Source organism: Protopterus annectens, chromosome 2.part2 (genome assembly GCF_019279795.1).
Source record: "Protopterus annectens isolate FY-2018-M chromosome 2.part2, PAN1.0, whole genome shotgun sequence".
Taxonomy (NCBI): Eukaryota; Metazoa; Chordata; order Ceratodontiformes; family Protopteridae; genus Protopterus; species Protopterus annectens.
Genome location: NC_056730.1, coordinates 346382398 through 346404635, shown reverse-complemented (window position 1 = coordinate 346404635; position 22238 = coordinate 346382398). Strand labels below are relative to the sequence as shown.

General features: G+C 37.9%; 1 protein-coding gene across 1 annotated transcript in view; it reads right to left on the bottom strand.

The window, feature by feature from the left end:
• COL19A1 (collagen type XIX alpha 1 chain) overlaps window positions 1–22238 on the bottom strand; it is a gene marked incomplete in the record, with an annotated part of 3251042 nt that overhangs the window by 536205 nt on the left and 2692599 nt on the right. Inside the window, 2 exon segments of the mRNA XM_044063894.1 lie at window positions 12310–12345; window positions 12450–12500. Coding sequence (XP_043919829.1) covers window positions 12310–12345; window positions 12450–12500 — 87 coding nt within the window.

Here is a 22238-nt window from a genome sequence, read left to right as displayed (position 1 = left end):
GAGCCAAGTATTTGGTATTCAGCAATTCTAATGAGTTCACACCTCATTTACATCTTCACAGTGCTCCCAGCCCTGAATCTACACCACAAAAAGGCAACCATGTAGCTAGGAACCTGAAGGTGAGTGGACTTGTTTATGTGGAAAACACAGAAGAGGTTATTACTTTGGGATATATCTGCACAGAAGAATCCTTGAGAAGGTATGTTTGCATTTTTCAGCTATATACTGCATATGCTGAAATGTCATTAAGAAAAATCTGTTACTATATACATATATATATATATATATATATATATATATATATATATATATACCTACACATATATTTATATATATATATATATATATATATATATATATATATATATATATATATATATATATATATATATATACATACATACACACACACACACACACACACATATATATATATATATATATATTTTTTTTTTTTTTTTTTCTTACCAAATGCTACTTTTATCTGTATGCATTACTTAGAAGTGTACTGATGGCATGGGCATGTTTGTCAGGGCATTTTCACAGGTATACATGATTGGCAATAGCTTAAAATTGAATGTTCTGTGTTAAATCTGTAGACATGTTTCAGGGATAGTTCATTTGGTAGCACATTTAGCATTTCATTGATGGTTGTTAGGAAAATGTGTCATTTGTCTGTTCTTTTGGGGGTGGGGGAGCAAAGCTGCATTTCTATTTTGGAACAAACAAGGTTATGTTGCTATTGTTACTCTCCCTGTTTTGCATCCAGCCTTGCTTTGTGTGTGAATGTAATATGTTACAACTACACAATTCCTGTTTTTCGTATTGCAATATCTTGACCATTTTATGTTTCTCCAGTGATTAATAGTGAAATGATAAATTTTCTGTTTTATCTGGAAACAGGTATTTTTAGTTATGTGATACTTATTTGTATTATCCTTCTGTTATGTTTTTGGTCATCTAGAACTATGGCACCCAGGTGTCTCAATCCCAGAAACCTCCCCCAAGAATCAGGTCATTGTGGAAGCTTTTAGATGACATAGTGCCTTTTTGCTTGAGAGGGGATGTGGATATATGTCAGAGAGAATGCAGTAGGTGGCCAGAGCAGGACCTATGATCAGGTGCATCACAGGGCCACTGACATGATATCATCTGCACAGTGGAGATTGGCTGCAGTGGCCCATAATCATATGGGTATCAGGGGGTGTTACAGAGCCAGCACTAATAGCAAATGAAGAGTTCCTGTCCACTGTCAAGGATCCAGACATATCCCAGGAAAGTACAGAATGGCATGTCCATGATATTGGTGCTACTCTTTCAGGGACAGCAAGTATATTCCAGGACAAGCTTACAGGTAGGCTTATGTATTTCAGTTGTTAAATACTGTTGTATAGTAAAATATTTACAGCAATATATTAGTTCTGTTTAAGAATAAATTGGTTTGTGGGGAGGGGTTGTAAATTGGTACACTTAATACACACTGATTGGCTACACGTGGGCTTAGGCTGGACTTGTCATCCAAGTTATTGTTGAAAGTATAGTTAATGGACATATAAAAAGCAAAATGTTTTAACCCCCTGTGTTATTGTTAATGGTGACAATGTTGTCCTTTACTTTTGTTTTACTTCTTCCAGAACCGTCATTCATGGGAAGCATAGCCTCAACTGCACATGATAAGCCAAATAGCTTCTTTGTCAGTGGTGATGAGCAGTTCAAACAAATATATAACTTTTATCCATATGTGTGATGTGGTCTCAGGACTGTTGTGTGTATTGCTGTACTGTCTGTAGAAGTGGCACCGCTGATACGTTGTCAGCATACATTTGACTATAGTTGTGCAGTTATTATTCTCTTTCCTGTGTTTGTGCTTATCACAGATGATCCCGACAGTGGAAGTGTAGGACTCTTACCACCTGATGTCACAGTACTGGCAGACTCTGATGATGGTGGTGGCCAAACATAGGCACAGTCAGGGGGTGCAGAGATTGAATCTGACACTGAGGTTGACATTTAGCCATCTCTATAATTCCATTAGACACAGCCAGTAGACCCACACCAACCCATTCCAGTGAGCCCTCAGATATTGGACAAGTGGAGGGTGAGGAACCTGATCGGGGAAGTATGGTTACCGCTGCTTCACTGCTTTTTGACTCTGGTCATAGCCAAAGTGTGGGCAAGGTGCCACACAGGAGGGTTGTTACGTGTACTCAGAGGAGGCCTGATGTCCATTCTCCACCCAGTCCAGGTATGTCTTCCCGTGCCACTTGATGTATGTTTAGGGCCATCATGGAGGTACAGGCAAGTTCCCATAGGTTCTCGAGAGATATGCTTAGGGTTGTAGATGTGGCTGAGGCTGACATGCATGACTGCCTCCACTGTGCTGCTGATTCAATGGATTGGATGAATGACACGTCAGAATGGGCAGTGTTTGTGATGGAACTTTTGCTGGGAGGGGGATAGCATCCTCATAGGCATAGGTCAGTTGCATCATCTACTGTTAGCCAGCGTGGCTGTGCTCGATCACAGTCCCAAAGTGTCACTACTTCCACTGCTCTATCAATGGTTAAGTTGTCCACACCCAGATGTGGCAAGCCATGGGGTCAATGTCCTGGGTGTCCTCATGAGGGGAGCTCATGCAGCAGACATCAGTCACATTCATGTAGCAGTGCATCTGACTGTGGGTGTGGACATGCCATTGCAACTCTTGGCGGAGCCAGTTTTTGTGGGTGGGTATGACAACAATGAACTGTCACCTCTACCATGCTCGGCTCACACCTGTCCAACATACTAAGATATAGAGCTATCACAGAGCTTGGCTATGTTCAGGCACTCACATACCACTTTCACCTGGAGAACCCACAAGGACACACAGAGAACAGTTACATGGTTCAGCTGTGAAGCTTAAAACTCATTTTGTCTCATTGGCCATTTGTTGCTTAATCTGAATGTCTGCCTTTTTCTCTTTCTTACAAACACATACTCACACACACACACACACACACACACACACACACACACACACACACACACACACACACACACACACACACACACACACACACGCACACAATCACTCACCAACCTTTTGTGTCAGCCTAGGATTCTTGCCCACTTACATAACACCCTTAGTGTTGATAACTGTGCCATATCCTTGTTTTCTATCTTTTGGATTCAGGGATACATAACATTTGTGTCTGATGCTCAGGGTGCATAGCTGAATTAGTGTTTAGTATATCTGCATTTGTGATGTTGATTTGTTAATTGTACCTTTGACTTATATTGGTCTTAGAAAGTTAGAGAGTTGATAGAATCAAACATTTTTTGTATCAGCATTGTTAATGACCTTGTGAGGGCTGTGAAGTCTGAAACTGAAATGTGTCTCATTACTTTCTAACTTCATGACCTTCCCGTATAAAAGTATGGTGCTCGACTGAGGACATTCAGTGACCATCAATGCTTTTCAAAGGTATGACTGTGTGAATCTTTGATGTCTGAGACCTACTACTTGATAATGTACACATATAAGTTACATAAGTCTCTGCTGTCACATGTTAAAGTAATTTCTGTAAAAATCACCCACCTATTACTTGCTTACATTGTCAAGTAACAACATGCAAGGATATGCCATTCATTTGTATTATTAAACAATACACTCCAGGTTCAACACTTATCTTGTACATCCAGCAGTTCCAACAGTTTTATTCCGGGGCTGACTCTAGGAGTACACAGCCATTACATAGTTAAAGGCTGTGAGCATTGCCTGGCATTAATGTTACTATATGTATGTGCATAGGAGGAAATTTTTAGCCCCTTAGGTGGTGAGTAAATGTGCTATGCATTGCCTGTTAGGCAATGTGAGGGCATATTGAGCACACCTATGTCTGCTTTCACTCACAACAGCTGCTGTTGCCCCCTCTGACTCCTCACCTGCATGTGGATGTGGTGACCTTGCCATTGATGGTGGGGTGTGTGCCCCTTCCCCTTGTTGATCCTGCTGAAGCTGTTTTCTCAGGATGATGTTGTGTAATATGGCACATACAGTGAATATTTCAGTACATGTATGCACACTGTACTGCAGAGCTCCCCCAGATGTAGCTAGGCACTGGAATCGCGACTTCAACAGCCCAAACACATGCTCTATGATATTTCTTGTTTGAGTGTGTGCATCATTATAGCATTCTTCAGTGGGTGGGTGTACATTTCTGATGGGTGTCATCAGCCATGGTTCCAGTGCATAACATGCATCCCCCAGTAAATGATTCTGTGGGATATCCCCCTTAGTGAACATATGATACATTTGGGAGGTGTGCCAGATATGTGAGTCATGGTAACTGTCTGGGTTGCCAACACACATATTCAAAATGATTCTCTTAGCATTGCATACTACTTGGCAGTTAATAGACTGGAAGCCCTTTCTATTTATGTAGACCCTTCCCTGTTCCCCTGGTGGTGCCTTAATTTCTATATGTGTACAATCTATGGCACCCAGTACTTCAGGGTAGTGTGCTACAGGGTAGAACTCCTGAATATTTCTTGCTTTGTCCTCAGGAGTACAAGGAGGATATATGTGGTCATTGGCATGTTGGAGTGTAGCATTCAGGAATTGATGGAGGATCCTGGATGCTGATGCCTGTGACACCTAGAGCATGTCCCCTGTTGCTCTCTGAAAGGTTCCTGTAGATAAAATTTTAAGTGCTACACATACCTTTGTTTCCACTGGTATGGGTTCCCCTCAGTTTCCCTGGCTCTGAGTTGAGGATGACAGAGGTTACAGAGTTTCTGTAGTGCATCTCTATCCACCCTGTAGCGCTCTACAATTTCCACATCATCTAGACTGTAATAGGTTAAATGGGGTGTGAAATTCTTGTCCTTATTGATCTTTGTCTATTAGTAGCAGCAGCTAGCATACACTTTAGCCCTATTGCACATACACATGAATTATAGCAATAGTAGCCCCTGACATTATTTCTGTGTAGACTCCTTTCCATGGCTGTATTCCAACAGGTTTTAGAATTTGCAGGGAAAACCATCATTGAGTCTACACAGTTGTTTTATAATTTGTTGAATAGCTCCTCCATCTTGGATTAGTGCTTAACACTGTGTAGAGCTACTTACTGAATATAAAACAGTGTGCTACCCTGTGTGCACCATGGTGTGAGGTGCACATGGTGTAAATGGACTATGTAGAGTGACTCTGCCTGATAGTGTCTTAAGCCAAACTTGACTGGCACAGCTAACCTACAGCTGGGTATCTTCTCATTCTGAGTCACTTCCCCTGAATTTACATTTTTAAATGTGATACCAATAGACAAGTTTGAAGGAGTCAATTGGTAGATATTAACAGCAAAAAAGTACAGTTTATAGACTATATATTTTTCTGTTAAGAAACTAAAAATACATTTCTACTAATTGTATTTACCACATTCTTTGCACTAATTACACTCATGTTTTATATGTAAGTATAGATGACAGACCATAATTTAAATTTGTTATGCACAGATTATTGTTTTATTTATTTTTTTATTGGGTACATTGTCTATATGATACCGCTGGATTACATACTGCAATTTTTTTATTTTATTTGCTACTAGAGCATTCATTTAGGATCATACTTTTGAAATCCAATTAAATTGCTGCTAAATCAAATGCTGACGCACAGGGTATTTGGCTTCATTTAAACTGATGTCAGAATATTAAGCAGATTCTAGTATTAGAATATGCTTATGAAGAAGGAAACTCCTCTGGATATTTGTAAATGTTCAGAATGAGACTGTATCTCTGCAGAAGTTGAAATAATTCATTAATATATTGGCTAGGTGTCAATAACTATGCAATTCAATGAAACCAACAACTCACAAAGTGGCAAATGTCATCATCTGAAAACATTACAGTGCTTATATAAGCATTTAAAAGAAAACTGAAGACTGGCAAGGGTTGGGGTGGAGTGGATGGGTGAATTCAGAAGAAAATGGCATATTGTGTGGGAAATACAGAGGCAAGCAGCAACATATTTGAGGGATTTAGAGACACCCATAGTATGAAGACTCTAGCGTGAATAATAGTGTGGTTTGCATTACATGAAAATGATTGCATACTAACATGCAAATGTATGTCAACATGCTAATGACAGCCATGTCATATGCAATTGATGAAATCAAGCAAGATTGCACTGTTTCAGTACTATTTATTATTTGTACAATGAGATGTGGAGATCATCTGATCAGAGAACTTTAGTTTTCATTTCTCTGTGAACATGTAAATCACTCACACTTGAATGTTAGGAAATATGTCTTTGCACCATTCAGACAGTTTCCATGTTTTCAACATCTAACATATGTCTGACTTATACAAGAATTCCACGCAGGTAGACGTCTTAGTGCATCATCTAGTAGGTGGATGATCAAAGTATCAACAATAGAGCCCACAAAGGTCTAGTCCTATGAATATAGGTAGCAAGCAATGTATAAAGATTATTGCTGTTGTGTATTGCAGGTCATGCCACATCTGTCCTAGAGCCATGGCTAATGACCCCTATCCACAACCCAGACATTGGAGGAGATGGTGTGCAACACAGCACTGGCACAGACATGGAACATTGTTGAATATGAGTTTGGAGTGCCAATGCCCCATTTCCGCTGCCTGGATAAATCTGGTGGTGCACTACAGTATGCTCTGGAGACCTGCATCAAGATATAAGTGGTGATTCTAAGAAAAATATTAGAGCAAGGGGATACTATATTACTGACTGACATTGGTGTGTTAACACTGGAAGAGGATCTAGGTCAGAAGTCATTGGAGTATGCTACTGCAACAGGACTCACATAAGGCAGAAGTGCTTGCAATACATTGTGGCAATGACAAATAGGTGGCATGTGATTCACTACTATGGGTCTAGCCAAGACAAACAGAACAAAACTGATGCATGCACTGACATACCCAGGCTGTGCATCACAGTGCATTGACTGAATATGTTGTGCTTTAGGCATTATCATACCCACTTTCAGCAGAGGGGTGGGTAAGGTGCAGCCATTATCATTTTCCCAGTTGTGGCGGCACAGTGACATGGGTCAGCAATGTCAATATACTTGTAAGAGTCAGTGAGTGGTGCATGGAGTAAGCAATCACTTGGCTAGGTAGTTGTGGTGTATCAGAGGTCATGTCCTTAAGTGATGAGGTGGCTCTTCCATGGGTTGAATGGTGGCTTTTTATTCCATTTGTATGCCATGTGGCCATGCAGTAACAAGTCTGGAGGCATTTGTTCCAGAAGATGGTTGCATGGCTGTGAATGTCACCATGGTCTCTGCTATGTAGTTCTGGAAGATGTACACATATATTACAGCATGGATGGGCAAGGGTACAGGTTATGCATAAAAAGCCTACCCAGGAGAGATATGGTGTTGAACAGTGGGACCCAAGGTGGGACAGCCAGTGAGGTGCACCCACTGTGGAGTTGGACAAGCATCAGTCATGTCCAGGTAAGCATCCACAGTCAGAGATGAAGGCCAACATGGGCATCAGCCAATTCCAGCTGAATGTCCATGGCCAGGGGTGAAGGCAGCAGTGAAGAAAAATGAGCACTGTCTTCATCCAGGTGAGCATTCATGATACAGGTACAGGAAGACAGGGACAGAGTGTCTGCCTCAGGAAATGTGTATGCCATTTCTGCTAAGTAGCTGTGGGTGCATAATTCAGTACATAGCTGTCCACAACCTTGACTGCATCTGCTGTTTCCCAACAGTTACAGGGATAATCCAATGGTTGCCAAGTAGGCTTCTATTGCCTGCATTCTCTGCAATGGTTGATGATCTTCATGCAGGCCACACATCACACTGAGCATCTAATGTGGCCGTATTAGCATCTGTCTATGCCTGAATCACTGCCTTACCCATTTGCTAATTGATACCATTGCTAACACCCAGGTCATGGGATATTCTAGCCTTGTGAAGACAATAATTACCAATATGTTTCTTCCAAATGACATGCATATACACCTCAGGGGCATCGTGGCACTCTGATGTATCCTACATTGACATTGACTGCACATTATTTGTAGAGCTGACACTCATGGAATGTCCCCCACTGAACAAAAGTGAGACTGGAGGTTCATCCTGAGCCTCCACAGTGTGTTCAGTGATTGGAGAGGGGAGTGTTCACTCCCTTGTTTTGTGTCCTCAGATTATGCCAGATGTATGATGCCATCACCTTCAGCCTTTAGAGATGTACCAGTACCAGGCATGTACACTTGTGCTTTAAGGTAGGACATCCCATGTGTACCATCTATACTAAGGATACACAGTTACTGGATCTTGTCTTTGTGAAACATGTGAATGCAGACTGATAACATACCAGTTTGAAAGCCTGCACAATATGACCACCAACATACATCAACACGACTGTTACATGCCACAAATTTACATAGCCTATGGACACATAAATACCTTGTGGTGCAGTTATCTCAGCTTTAGGCTTAACTCTTTCCTTCCAATGGAGCTTTGGAAGTTTGCACTGCAACTTATATGGGCGGAGCCTAAACTTTTTCATATAATCTAATTATGCCCTCCCATTTCAAACAAATGCTCATAACTCAGGAAAAATAAGAGTTACTAAAGAAGTGGAAAAGGCAAACTTTTCAACACAAACAAGTTTTATAGTGGTACTATTCTAACAGTCTAGGTTTTAAACTAAATTTTATGTCACAGTAAACACAGTAGCTATCACATTTGTAATATTTTGTAAACAACTTACAATATCTCAGAAACCATTCAAGTTACACACATACATGTCTTGAGGCAATATAATAATTCAAAAAATGTAACAACAGCACTGAAGGAAGTGAAACAGTCGCCAGGCTTCCAACCATTAAATAAAAACTGTTTATTAAATAAAAATTAAATAAAAAGCATTTTATTTAACCTGGACTGCAACAGTGAATACACTCGAACATCTACATTTATGGTAAGTGTACACAACTGTACTATGTTCTTCATGTTTCTCTGTTGCAGTTATTACATTTGGGTAATCTGCTGGTAGGTTGCCCTCAGTCAGCCTGAATTCCAAAGTCTTGGGTCCTGCGTCAGTTGCTGTCTTCTCTTCCATGACGTCAGGTCGTCAGGAGTATAAAACATGCAACCAATGCCATTTTCTTTAGTCTTTCTTGCCGCGCGGTGCCCGAAGCAGAAGCATTTCGCAAGTGCAAAATATATATAAAATAAATATATAATATAATATGAAATATAAGGATTGCACTAAGTGTACATGTAGTCTACACTTTCTGATAATCTTTACAAATCCGTCTCAATATTTAAAGCTGCAAGAAAGTCAGTAGGAAAATGAAAATTGGAAGGAAGAAGGTGTGAGTTATGCTTGTGTTGTCTGTTCACTCAGAATGGTGTGCACTTAATATAGGTGTTAATGAATCCCAGGGACAATGTTTTACATATTAACTCCATTGTTTCTTTGTCTTCCCCTAATGTCACAGTTAAGGTCTTCCAAAAATTAGTATATTAATATTAAAATTCAAATTTGTTTTAAATTCTAAAAAAAGGGCTGCATGCTTTTAGTGACTAAGCTAAATGCACAAACTATCATAAGTCTTATTACTTGTCCATTAATACAACAATTTAATATCACTAACCTTCCTGGCCAAATATGAGTAACTTCATATATTGTAACATTATTCATGTTACACAATATTATGATTCCAGAACATAAATCATTACCTACAGAATTTATAATCTTCCCTTCTCGTATATGTTTTAACTGTTCTTTCTGCTTTATGTTATTTAAATGTGTATCTATTAATCATATTATGTCATGTTTGTTTATACAATTGTACCGCAGCAGTGTATATTAAGGAAAAATCCATTGTTTACCTTTTTGACAAGCCATTTTCATTCTTCTTCCCCTGTCTCAATTATCTATAGTAACATCTTTCATTCAGCTCATTTTATGTATTGTTTCTGTATCGTTAGGATTTTTAACATCTGTTTCTATAAAACCAGTCATTTTTTATTATTTTTTCCTTTATTTACAAAAGCATCTTCCTCTCTTGATCTTGACCAAGACTATTATTTAACCAGTTAACTCTGCTAGCATAGTTTGTTCTAAATTTTCATTTTTAACATTTTTATTTTGAAAATGTTCATTTTCTTTAACACAGTCATACCGGCAGTATTCATTAGATTTGCAATACCAGCTATATGGCTTACAGTACTTAGTTGTATGGCCTACCTGTCCATACATATCATTTTGTCTTTTCATGCATTTATCTGGAGCTCACACACACACACACACACACACACACACACACACACACACACACACACACACACACACACACACACACACACACTCACAGTGTTAAATGAGATTTTTGGCTCACAACAAGATGGATTTGATTTTTGTCTCTATTTTCTTCAATGCATTGTTTAAAGTTAAAGTTTTGGTTTAGCCATATCCCAAGGTATTTAAAGGCAGAAAATGTTTTTATACACATTTAGTAAAAGGTTAAACTTTACTATAGAACAACATGGGCTGCCACATCTTTACATAACCGGCCTTAGGCATAGGCCAACTAGGCGGCCACCTAGGGCATCACTCTAGCAGGGACGCTTTTTTCAGTAATCTGGATGGTGTAAACCAGGATGGGGGCGCAGGGTGGTGCTGGGGGTGTGCTGTGGAGACCTTTTGCCTAGGGAACCAGTTAACCAAAGACCAGTCCTGCATCTTTACATCAGTCCATTGAACAGACTGTTTTCCGCTCTGAGTGCCAGGTATGCATGCAGTTGTTGAGACCATTCTTGCTTGTACATTTGTGAAATTATACCAGCTTGAGTTGTTATTGCTCATATGAGCATTCTTGGAGGCACACATTTTTATTTATATAAATAGAGATATATATTGGAGAACTAAAAATCCAAATTTATTGCATAGAAGAACACACTGAACCAATGTAGTTTTTAGCTCTTTTGTTCCTTTATTACTTAGAACTTCATTAGAAAATACAAGTGGATTGCAGGAGTAGTGCTATAAGAAGGAATTAGTAGCTAATCACAAATGATAAAAAAGTCCACCAGAAATTACTAAAATACAGCAGTGGTTTTTAGAACTGTTATCAAACACAGGTTTTATGTCCATAAATGAAATGCAGGTGGTGTTTTTACAGTAGCAATGTAGTTAGTCTTGTGTCTATGAACGAAATATAGGTGACGCTGTTCTCACATGCAATAGAACTTGACTATTGTTGTGTATGTTTGGTGACATCTAGGTGGTGCTATAGTAGTGTCACTTAAATAAACCTTAAGGACTGTTTGCTAAGGTGACAAACAGGTGGCCCTGCTGTTCAGTTGAACCATTTCAGCACACATTTAATGTTAATGTTTTTGTTCAATCTAGGGGAAATATCAGCTTAAAGCAGTAGTTGTATTCTGAGTTCCCCAACTTTAAGGAAATTGCCCTTATCTCTAAAGAAGGGGTTGAGTCTTTTCAGGATTAGAAATTTAAATCATGAAATCTAAATCCTCTTATGGTCTTGACCATAAGAAATTTGATGCCTTGAAACAATGAAATTTAGAAGTAGACCCATGTATGTATGTATGTATGTATATATATATATATATATATATATATATATATATATATTTATATATGGGATCTGGACACATGCTTGACTAGCATATGTCCGAATCACAAAACACTGAACACACATACACAAAAGCTCTTAACATCGACAAGTGCTTCTGAGTATGTGTGCCTGTTGGACTACAGTGTGGGTAAGGGAAAATTCCCTTTTCCCCATTGAAGTGTGATCCCCGAGTGAGAATATTAAAGTGGGGGGTGTGGGGGTGCAGGGGGGTGAATCCCCCCCTGTAGAAATGTAGATTTTTTTTTTTGAACTACACATACATGGAAGCACTTTTCGATGTTAAGCGCTTTCATGTATGTGTGTTCGGTGTTTTGTGATTCATATATATATATATATATATATATATATATATATGTATATATATATATATATATAGAGAGAGAGAGAGAGAGAGAGAGAGATTCCAGATAGTGAAGCAACTTTCTAAAGACAAACAAAAGAGAAAATACATTTGGGAGAATTCTAAGACTACTGTCAATGTAATATTATTATTTGGATTAACCTTAATCATAGATTTGTAAATGGATACAATCTTCATCCAGTAAAGTGCTGTAGTAAAATTGCAGTGTTCTGTCAAATAAACTTTTATCTAAAAAGTTACCAAACACTGATCTTTGTAACATGACATGTTAAGACAGAAAAAAAATAATAATAACATTACTTACAGGTGGGCCTGGTGGGCCTGGAAGTATCCTTGCTCCCTACAACATAAACAGTTATTAAATTGAAAGTCAGCATGGATCAGAAAGTATTGAACAACTGCTAAATATGAAGATGCTTGATAGTTTACATAACGGTAGCCTACCTGTAGCTTGTATAAACTGCTCATTCCATTTCTTTCCATTGAAGGGGAACCCTAAATAAGGAATAAAAAAATGTGATTGTTTCAGCTGACAAATGCTTACCATATAGATTTATAATAGCTTGTATTCAACTGAAAAATGCTTAATATAAAGAAGCATCTTATATGTGTTGTAATAAAGTTGTAAGCCTGCTACACATATGCTAGAATTCCACAACTATGTGCATTAGCATTTTTAACCTCTGCAATTCTCAGTTTATAGTGTATAATTTGACTCTACTATGCATTTCTATTGCTGACCTGGTTCAGGGTTGAAAAGCAACTATTCGCAAGGGGCCACTTATTCCTGTTAAAAATAAATAAACAAAATAAAATAAAATAAAATAAAATAAATAAATAGTAAACCTTCTCTTGTAACTATAATATGTACTTTATGCAACCAGTAGATGTGATGCTGGTCACTATTTAAAAATAATATATATGTCATTTTTCTTACTTGGCCTTATTGATAAAGGGAAGCAGTTTATTTTAAAACATTACCAGTGTTTAATAACAAAGCAACATGGTAGAATTGTGGCACATAGGTGTATTTACACTGAATGTATAGGAAGGCTGTAGTCTGGTCAATTAGATTGTGCCATCATGACCAAATAATGACCCCACCATGAGTAAAATATTAATCATCTAAGCTCTTTCATGGCAAAATACAATATTATACAGCAATATACATTTCATTTGATTGGTAACACCTAACAGATCTAACTAACATGTTTAGCAGCCACAGTGAAGCACAGATTAGTATGGTTACCGAACACTTCAGAACTGAGGGCCTCCCTTGTTTGTTGCTGGGAAGTGACACAATATATTTAAAATATTTGCTTGTAAAAGTATTTTACCTGCAATAAATTTAGTCATAAATCATACACGCCTGCTTATTTTGTGCATGTCCTGTGCAAATATAACATAATTTTCCTTTGACTGCCACATACATATTTACACAAACTGCATGTTCTATAAGTTTAAGGGTGTGTACATATGTGGTACATCCCAAACCTTCTGGTCTGATTTTCCATGATGCCCATTCTGGTGAGGTGGGGGCATAGAACAATCTGTGAACCTTTGTTTTTGCAGCTACCTAGCAATTTATGTTGGTTATGGGCTATTGGGATGGATATGATCCAAAAATAAATAAATATATAAAATAAAATAAAATAACTAACTAACTAACTACATAAATAAATAAATAAATAAATAAATAAATAAATAAATAAATAAATAAATAAAATGAAATAAACACTTTCACAAATTGCCCATTTTCTCTGCTGGTCCTAACCAAACAAGGTTTAAGTAGAACCAGTTAAATGATATGAACAATATTCTATTGATAAGAGATACCAAAAATTTCCCAGACTTTGAGATTTAGAATTTACATATGTGTCTATGACACTTTTATCTCCACATTACTGGCATTGTTTTAAGTATGAGTGTTTACTGACCTTTGCATTACATCATCAATAAATTCTTTAAGTTAACTGTCTTCATAGAAGTTCCTCTATGGCTTACATGATTGATTCTCCCTGAAAGATCTTCCATGTCTACTGAAGACTTAGTGAGTTATACTCCCAGGATTCTCTTAACCAACTCACTCCAGCAGGTAGGCAAGGAAAGCTTCATCATTTCACCTACACCATAGCTGTCCATCTTATGGTCAACATGTCTATCAAACATGAATCATATGTTATGTAGACAGACTCTCTGTCTCTGTGCTGTTGGGCTGGCAAAGCATGTTTGTTAACATAATACAAACACATTTGATCAAACTTAAGAAAGGGAGACTGTATATTACAAAAATAGTTTAGCTGATATATCCCTAAGTTGATGGGAAGTGACAAGGAGAGAGCACATTAAGTAGCAAAACAGCGGCACAGTACTTCAGACTTAATATGATAAAGAAGTGAGTTCTTAACATGGGAATAAGGTGAGTCAACATAGTAGGGAAGACAGTTTCTATATTGCACAGATGTAGTTACTGAAGTCAGTGTGGTAGATCTCTCTCCAGAAGGATACAATAATGCATATTTTGGCATTGCGTTTCGGTCCATGATTTTGTACCACTTATTTACTTGGGACAATTCTTCCTGCTGGATGGTTAGTCATTTGTGGATTCAATGACGGCTCCGAGCTTGCAGATATCTGCAAACTTAGTCAGCCAGAGCCCTTTTGTATTGACAATTACTTTATATAATTAAATGCCAAACAGGAAAGGTTCCAGCACTGAACTCTGAGGGACTCCAGTGGTGACTTGTCTCTTTGAGGAGGTAACTTCCCCTAGTTTGATTATCTGCATCCTATCTATGAGCCAGTTTTCAATCCAGTGAGTGACATAGGAGGGTTATCCCCAGTTTATTTAAGTTTTTCAGTATGCCTGAGTGGGGAATTGTATCAAAAGCTTTGGCTAGGTATATATGCAGTGTGTATTGTTTTGCCTTCATCCATTGCTTTGGTGACCTTTACACAAAACATCTACCAGGCTGAGTAAGCATGACCTCCCCTTGACAAATCCAAACTGAGATTGGTCCCATGATTGGAGTTTCCCTATATCCTGATTGATTAGTTCCATGATAACTCTTTCCACAGCTTTGCATATGAAGCTGGCCAGACTTGTGGATATGTAACTGTCTGGGTCTGTGGAAGGTCCTTTCTTATACAGGAGAATGACTATAGCTGTTCTCTATTCACTTGGCACAAAACCTGTAAGGAGTTTGAGATTAAACAGCATTGTTAGGGATGAGGCTAAATTATGCTTCATGCTATTTAAGATGCATCTGGAGATATTACCAGGGCCCATCAATGCAGTATTTTTAGCTTCTGATAGCACTTTTCTGACAGTTTTAGGATGTTTATGCTATGAAAATGATGATTTAAGGGAGACAGTGCATGTGGACTGTGTATATATGCAGGTGTTACTATGTATGCATTAAGTAAAGGAAGGAAATAGAGACCTGACTGAGCCAGAAATGTTTCTGTTGCAGAAAAAAAATCAGTGGTAAATTAAAAGACAAAGACCGGAGAGAGGAGTAAAAATAAATAATTAGAAAGATATATGTTAGCCAGATGTTTTGCCAGAGAGATAACTAAGTCAAAATGCTGTGATAAGAAAACAGGGGTGGGAGAAGTCAATACTTTACACTATGTGAAAAATAGTAGACCTTAGCTGACAAGGTAATGGTAGAAGAAAGGAAAATCTGAAATCTTATCACTCAAATATACCCCTTACTGGTTGGAATATTGTCAAGTAGTAGAATAAGAAGTATAAAGTCCAAGATCACCTCAAAAGGCCAGCAGTCAGGAAGAATTTACCACATTAAAGCACAATATATCTGTGTAGTGGCTAATATACAATACAGGATGTGGTAAGAAGCAATAGCAATGCTTCACCTAATATGGGCAACTGGCAGCACTTTAAGTTGACAAGATCTCTGAAAGGTTGTGACAAAGAAGGCAGCGTACCATGGTATCTGTAGGGAGTCTGAGGTAAGAGAGACTTAGGGCTAGTTATGTCTTTCAGAAGTAGTTAACTACAGTTTCTTCTTTCAGCAGATAGACATACTAGACATGAAATGAGGAATACAATGTCATATTTACCGCAAGTCAATTTAAAAAAAAAAAAAACAAACTGTTCTGCTCCATGCCTCCAGATAAGCCATGAAAAGGTATTCTTCTCCTCACCTTGAATATGGTCTCCTTCTTCTGGCATCTGCCACAGTTAAAAATTCTACCACCATATAATCTGTCTGAAACCAGTTCTGCCACTTTATTTCTCACTCCCCTAGAAATGAACTTTGGAAAAAGCTAAAGGGTTTCCAGTTAAACTAAGAGTACAGCTACTCCTAGGCTCTCAGTTATACAAAATTCTGCATGAAAAACTTATTCCTCCTCAAAATGCCAAATTAACATGCCCAGCATCCTCATATAATCTCAAAAATTATGCTTCAAGTCATCATCTTTAAATACCCCAGTTTAAGCTACATGCCTTGTATCATTTATTTTTCTCAATACACAGATATTTTCCCTAACTTTCATGTTCTACTAAAATGTCATCAAAATGCTAGCTAAATGTACTTGCAAAATAACAATGGTCAAAGAAATTTTTAGAAAAGCCAAATCTGGATTATAAAAATGAGAAAGTTTATAAAACAAGCAAATAGAGGAAAGAGGAAACTTATTCAGGACATGGAGGGGTGCATTCAGCACCAAAAGGATACAAAAGAAGAACTGAGATTCACAGAAGTAAGCTGTCAAGTGACTGATAAAATGGTTCTTTCTACAGATATTGATTCTGTTAATAATAACATGAGCAAATGATAACAATTTCAATATTTCCAACTTTGACTGTTAGGGTCTGCTATAGATGCTTTAAGACTTGATTTTTTTTGCCTATTATGCTTCTACAATGATATTTAACTAAAACTGAATAATTTCACATGAATAACATATTGCATTTAATAGATTTTTAATGTAAGAATAATATTGACCAGGACTTTATAATACAATCTTTTGATGACAGTTTGTCTTCTGTTTCAAATATTGTAGAATCTTTTGCTAAATATGTAATATTTTATTTTGGTTGTATTGATGATTTAATATTTTTGTAAAAAAAGAATTTAAAAAGTTCCTACAAAGAATTTGAGATAACTATTTCAGAAAATATTTTTAAAGAAAAAGTTGTATATTTTGATGTAGAACTGGAAATAACGAATAGGTCTGAAGTTCATTCTAACTTGTTTTGCAAATCAACAGTTTTTTTCTGGCTTATTTAGATTAAAAGTTTTCATTTTTCTCATTTACTTGGGGCGGCCACAGTGGTGCAGTGGTTAGCATTGCCACCTCACAGCAAGAGGTTCTCCAGTTCAATCCTCGGCTGGGGTGCCTTCTGTACAGAGTCTGCTTGTCCTCCCTGTGGTCATGTGGGTTTCCTCTGGGTGCTCCAGTTTCCTCTCACATCCCAAAGACATGCTGCAGGTGGATTGGACACTCTAAATTGGCCCTAGGTGTGAGTGTGTGTGTGTCTTCTGTGGAAGATTGGGTTCTGGGCTGGCAACTCAACACTGTACAACTCCACTGCCAATCAGGAGCAGACAAGGTGATCCGCTGTGGCGACCCCTAACTAGGAAAAGCCAGAAGAATTCATTTCATTTACTTGCTTTGCTCCCCTGAGGGAAGATTGTGGCAACAGAATGGACTTAGAGTAACATAAATTATTTCTGAATTAAGCTATTGAAATAGTATTTTTGTTTATAAGAAGGTCGTTATTTTGAATGTGATGTTAAAAGAATATAGATGAAAAGTATCTAGGATGAAGCACTAAAAGAAATGTCTGTTTTGTTTTCTAACATGATGTAGCTGATCAAATAGTAAAAGCAGTTAAGAAGTATTGGAATATACTGAGTTTTGATGAAATCTTGAGCAAAGTAGTATTTTATATATTAAATGCAAAAGCTTAGGTAATTATTTAATTTGAACAAAATTTGTTTTGAATGTAATAACTGAAAAATAAAGAAATCCAGTTTTGACATATGGTACTGCGCCCTGTAATGTATCTTGTGTTTGTTTGAAAATATGCAATTCCAAATTTTGAAATAATGGGCATATCTGTAACATAACTGGAAATTTTACCTGTACCGCCAAAAAAGTTATTTATGTTTTATCTTATATTAACAATATCTTTATTGGAGCATCTGCAGAAAGTCTAAATCCAGGTTGCAAGAGCATGTGAGGCATAGTTGTGTGGCTAAACATCTTCTCTGGTATTCAAAAAACTCCAGTGGTTGAGTTAAGAGCTGTGGTAAAAAGGCCATGTTTATATAATGTGGTACTAGCTTATTCAGAGACACATTAACCACAATGAAGAAAAATCTCATTGTTGGCTAATGTGCATGTCTCTGAATCAACATTAACTACCAGAAGTGCATATCAACACTTTCCCATGGTAGTTAAGTCTGTCAGACCATGCATCACATTGGCACGGGCACCCCTTATTCGCTCTCCTACACACATGCCCGTGCAACACCCACCCCACAAACACATGCATACACACACACACACACACACACACACACACACACACACACACACTGTATACCCCTTATTTGTCTTTGAATTGACAGGGCATCCCCAATGCCTCCCCTTGTCCTTCCACTGATCTTATAAAAAAATGGATGATTACACTCAAGTCACTAATCCACATATTAGAGTTTCAGACTTAATATCATTTAGTAACTGCATTCTAATGCAAAAACTCTCATTTGAAAAATGCTGTAAGTTTATAACAATAATAACTGAAAGCCATTCCTGATTGTATGTCTATGGTTCAGAGGTATGTTTAAATGTGCCCTATCCCTCTTCCTCATACCTCATGAATCATTGCAAGCACTGAATAATTCTCAAGATCATTTTTATAAGTTAAAAAAGATTCCTACACCAACTAATCAGTTAAAATAGTGGATTAATCCTGCTGTTTTCTGTGACAATGAAGCAGTATTCAAAAACGTTTCCCACATCCTTTCCAATTCATTTTATTTAGGCTTTTATTATTATCCCCATATTATCCCTGGTTTGCAGTGGTGGTACAGAGGACTAATATCGAAGGTGTGAGGGTTTAGGGTGTGAATCTTTTTTAGTGTCATTAAGGTATTGAAATTATCTCTGGTGTCTAATTTCATTTCCCCCAACCTACCTTGTTTTTGTTTTTTTTAAGTGCCCTTCAGACTTGTTGATAATGAGGTATGCCTGACATCTAGACCTCCCCTTGAACCATGTAATAATAAAGTAGTATCTCTGGTATCTAGTTTTCCCCCTTGTTCCACATAATATTCCTATTGTCTAGTGCCCCACAACCCCTGTAGTAAGAAAGAAGTGTCCTAGGTGGCTAGTGCCCCCCCTTAGCAATGTTGAAGAAGTTTTTCATTAGTCAAAGGGAGTGTGTGGGTATAACAACTTAGCCAAACAAACATACATTCTGATACTCATTACACACACACAAACACACACACACACACACACACACACACACACACACACACACACACACACACACACACACACACACACACACACACACACACACAGACCTACCCTTTTCACTGACCATTCCACTGCTATCTCCAAGGCAGACATACACACACATTCACTTACACATGCAGCCCTTTACACACACACACACACACACACACACACACACACACACACACACACACACACGTTAACACCTTTAAACCGCTAAGCTCCCCAGTACTTTCCTACTGCAGGACCATATTCATTAACACAGGTGGCCAACTATACTGTCGTTTGATCCTCATTATTACATTTTCAATAATCCAGGCACTTGTACTTATTTATAAGTACTAAAGCACTAAAACAATTCAAAGGATCATAGGACGTTACTAGGCTATTAGCCCTGAGGCCCTTACAAGCCTAACCAAGAATTTAGCCCATTTTCTAACAAGTCAGCACCCCATGCCACTGTCCAGCAGGGACACAGGTGGAAACCCACAGTTGTATTTTCTGCTCCACATCCAGTTATCCAGGTTGCCCTTAACCATGTATAATGAGGTACTCTGCTTTACATGGAGAGGGAGTCTATTCCACAAAAGGGGGAGTCTTTGGGACACAAATCTGTCCCACCAACAAATTCTATTGATGTTACAGACCAGGCCAGGTTGAGGTCATGTGTATGGGTTTCTCAAGTGGAACTTGACTTGCAGATATGCAGCAGTCCCATCAGGCGGGGTCTGAGGTTGCTTTGTATGCCAGACAGAGGTCACCTCTGAGGAGTCTTTAGAAGACTGAGTAGAGGGACAGGGCTTTTAGCCTATCTGTGTAGGGTAGATGTTGAGGCCCTGGATTCTCTTGGTGAGGAACCTCTGTAGTCTCTCCACCTGCTGCATATTCTTTGTGAGGTACATGCCAAAAGAGGCATTGTAGTCAATAATGGGTCTTATAAGGGAAGAATACAGGGATGTTATGACCACCTTGACCCTGAAGCATCTGCCCATACTAATGAGGTGGGCCATGTAAAAAGCTTTCCATACAATGGAGGCAATATGGTGGTCAAAAGTCAGTTTGTTACCTCACGATTTATTGTGTGCTTAGTTTCTTATTATCAACGTGAAGCTCATAGACCAGTTTAATATAAGGACCAGGCCATACAGAAAAAGAAAGATTATGTTAATACTGTTTAGCAACATACAAATAGATCAAAGGAATATTCTGATCAGTCAGTACCTAATGTTATATTAAATCTTGAGCAAGGAATGTATTCAGGATGGATTGTATGTGCCTGGTATCTTGTAGCTTTAGGAAGTAAACCCATGATTTTATTTAGTTATTTACTGTTTGCAATGAATCAGGCATTTTGGAGGTTTTTTTTAAATATGTTTGTATTAAAACATATTAAAGCATTCTGCCTAGTTAGCTTTCTAATCTATGCTTACAAATTGGCTATATCAAGCCAGACTGTTTTTAAACCATATCTGTATCTTAAGACTTAGAAATTTTTGGATTAAACAATCATCTTTGTCTGAATTGGGTCTGGCAATCACACAGGAGATCCACTTTGAACAGGAAATGGATATAGAGTGATCCCCATCACTTCACTTCCTTAATTCCTTCTGGTCTCATTCTAGCCTCTGAATTCATGTGAAACATGAACACTCTTGAATTTCAGAATCTGTGCCCTTACTTCTCAGTGATATGCTGAGTAAACAGAAGTCGATAGATATCAATAAATTATATATTACTTTGGTCAGTGTATACCAATTCAGGCACGACCATTTAAAGAATCAGATTACATACAGATGGAGAAAAAACAGGGCACCATCAATCATGTATTCTCTTATTCTATAAGGGACATGTACACCCAGTGTACCAACTTTTAGCTGGTAAAAGACTTGCTGCCAAATATTTTAATAATATGTTTGATGTAGACAGTGGCACCTAAAGACTTTTGCTTAACTTTGGACAAGGCCCTGGACCCTTTTGCAGTTATGCCCAGTGCTGGGCAATGCCAGATCATAACTTTTCATTAAAAAGAAGAGAAACCTACAGCAGTGCCTAAGTACCCAAGTAATAAAAAAATGAAAGGTTATTTTTTTTCTAGATATCAGTGAGCTTTTGTGACAGCTGTCTTCACAGTTTAGAGCAGTATTCTGGGTAAAGTCAACCCTGTTTTTCCTGTTATCGATTTTCCAGTTCTATTAATGATACCATTTACAACTGCTTACATTTCTACTGTTTCAGCAAATAACTGGGCAATACAATTACTGTTTTGATGCCCAAAATCTAGCTTATTTGGCTAGCATAAGGAAAACCTAATCCCTGAAACATTTTGCAGCCAGAGTAGAAACCCTGACTCTTTGCATTTTCTTATGAGTTCACCTGTGTAGCCGTACCTGACCCTAACAGTCCTGCCATTGTGTTGCTGCATTTTTGCAGCTTAGATTGGGAATTCTTTATTTGTATTTATAAGACTAAAACTGGACTCCAGTAGTTTGAGGCAGTGCTTGTTGACTAGGAGGTTTTGGAACAAGAGTCTTGTACATTACATCTATAACCAGAGGGGGTTGTACAGTCACAATCTATCAGTGCCAGTAACGTGTCTGTAGAAAACATCTCCATTCTCCATACTCCAAAATTAATCAGTCAATCGACTGATTATTAATTAAGCAATTGTATTTGTCTATAAACATATTTTCTTAACTTGGTAAGTCTACAGGTCTTGACATCCATTTCAGA